Source organism: Bison bison, unplaced genomic scaffold (assembly GCF_000754665.1).
Source record: "Bison bison bison isolate TAMUID 2011002044 unplaced genomic scaffold, Bison_UMD1.0 scf7180017864386, whole genome shotgun sequence".
Taxonomy (NCBI): Eukaryota; Metazoa; Chordata; class Mammalia; order Artiodactyla; family Bovidae; genus Bison; species Bison bison.
Genome location: NW_011494958.1, coordinates 495,399 through 497,068, shown reverse-complemented (window position 1 = coordinate 497,068; position 1,670 = coordinate 495,399). Strand labels below are relative to the sequence as shown.

At 46.4% G+C, this 1,670-nt stretch overlaps 1 protein-coding gene across 1 annotated transcript; it reads right to left on the bottom strand.

Moving 5' to 3' along the window:
- Positions 1-586: 586 nt before the first annotated feature.
- Positions 587-1,525, bottom strand: LOC105001953 (olfactory receptor 7C1-like). The gene has a single exon (XM_010858392.1). The coding sequence runs from the start codon at positions 1,523-1,525 to the stop codon at positions 587-589; it is 939 nt and encodes a 312-aa protein (XP_010856694.1).
- Between the last annotated feature and the right edge of the window lie 145 nt (positions 1,526-1,670).

The following is a 1,670-nucleotide window of genomic DNA, read 5'->3' as shown; positions in this document are numbered from 1 at the left end:
AAGCAAGTATCCTCCAATTAAAAATAAATAAATTTTTTTAAAAGAAAAAAGTCTACTAAAGATAAAAAAAATACAATAAAGTATATTTATCTTATCACTGAAAAATCACCATATACTAAGATGGTATCACCGTTTGAATTTAGGAAAATTTTGGGGCTCTTCCTGATGGTGCAGTGGTAAAGAATCCACCTTCCAGTGTAGAATACTCAAGAGACTTGAGTTCAGTCTCTGGGTTGGGAAGATCCCCTGGGGGAAGAAATGGCAACCCACTCTAGTATTCTTGCCTGGAGAATCCCATTGACAGAAGAGCTTGAGAGGCTACACTCCACAGGGTCACTAAAAGAGTCGGACATGATCGAACACACCCACACTGTCCACCCGAAAACACACACCTCTCCATCTCTAGTCTACACCTGTTCCCAGTGTCCTGAGGATGGACAGTTAGCTTGCTTCGCCACCCTTGCCTCTCTCAACAGATTCATTCCAACTTCAGAACTAAGTGCACTGAAAAATTAAGAGTCCACACTCTTAAGCGTTCTGTTCCATTGCTCTTGATCACACGTGTCCAGGCTCCAGGACAATGTTGTCATTGGGGAGACAATGTGTTGCAGAGAAGCTTTCTCAGAGCTCTTTTCATGTCTCTGTTCCTCAGGCTGTAGATGAAAGGATTGAGCATGGGTGTGACCATGGTGTACAGGACAGAGGCAAACGCCCCTGTTTGAGAGTCATGTGTCCATGTGGAGCTGAGGTAGACCCCAACGCAGGTTCCGTAGAACAAGGAGACCATAGAGAGGTGAGACCCACAAGTGGAAAATGCTTTATACTTCCCTCCTGTCGTTGAGATCCTCAGTACAGAACAAACAATTCGAGAATAAGAGAGAAGGATGCCGGTGAGAGGAAAAAAGCCCATAAGGCCTGTCACAAGATACAATACGACATTATTGATGAAGGCGTCAGAGCAGGCAAACTTGAGGACCTCAGGGAGTTCACAGAAGTAGTGCTGGATTTCAACGATGGTGCAGAAAGAGAGCCAGGACATGGTTAAACTCTCAGGAAGGGCCCCCAGAACACTGATGAGCCAGGTCAGGAGGAGCAACTGTGCACAGAGCCGCAGGTTCATGATGACCGTGTAGTGCAGGGGGTGGCAGATGGCCATGAAGCGGTCATAGGCCATCACTGTCAGGAGTAAGTTGTCCAAAAATCCAAAAACTGTGAAAAAATACATCTGGGTGATGCAGCCTGTGTAGGTAATGGCTTTGCTCTGGGTTTGGATGTTCAGGAGCATCTTTGGGATGGTGGTGGAGGTGAAACAGATGTCAGACAATGACAGGTTGGAGAGAAAGAGGTACATGGGGGTGTGGAGGTGGGAGTCTGTGATGATGGCCAGGATGATGAGCAGGTTCCCAAAGACGGTGACCAGGTACAAAGAGAGGAAGAGCCCAAAGAGAACAGACTGAATCTCTGGCTTCTCAGAAAGTCCCAGGAGGAGAAATATTGGAAGCTGTGAGTGGTTTCCTGGTTGCATGTGAAGGATTGTCTGCCATGAGAGAAGCAGAAGCAAGATTTAATTGGCGATCAACAGGCATCTTAGAAATGTGGTCACTTTTAGCTTGACTTCCCTGGTGGCTCAGATGGTAAAGCGTCTGTCTACAATGCGCTGTCTGTCTACA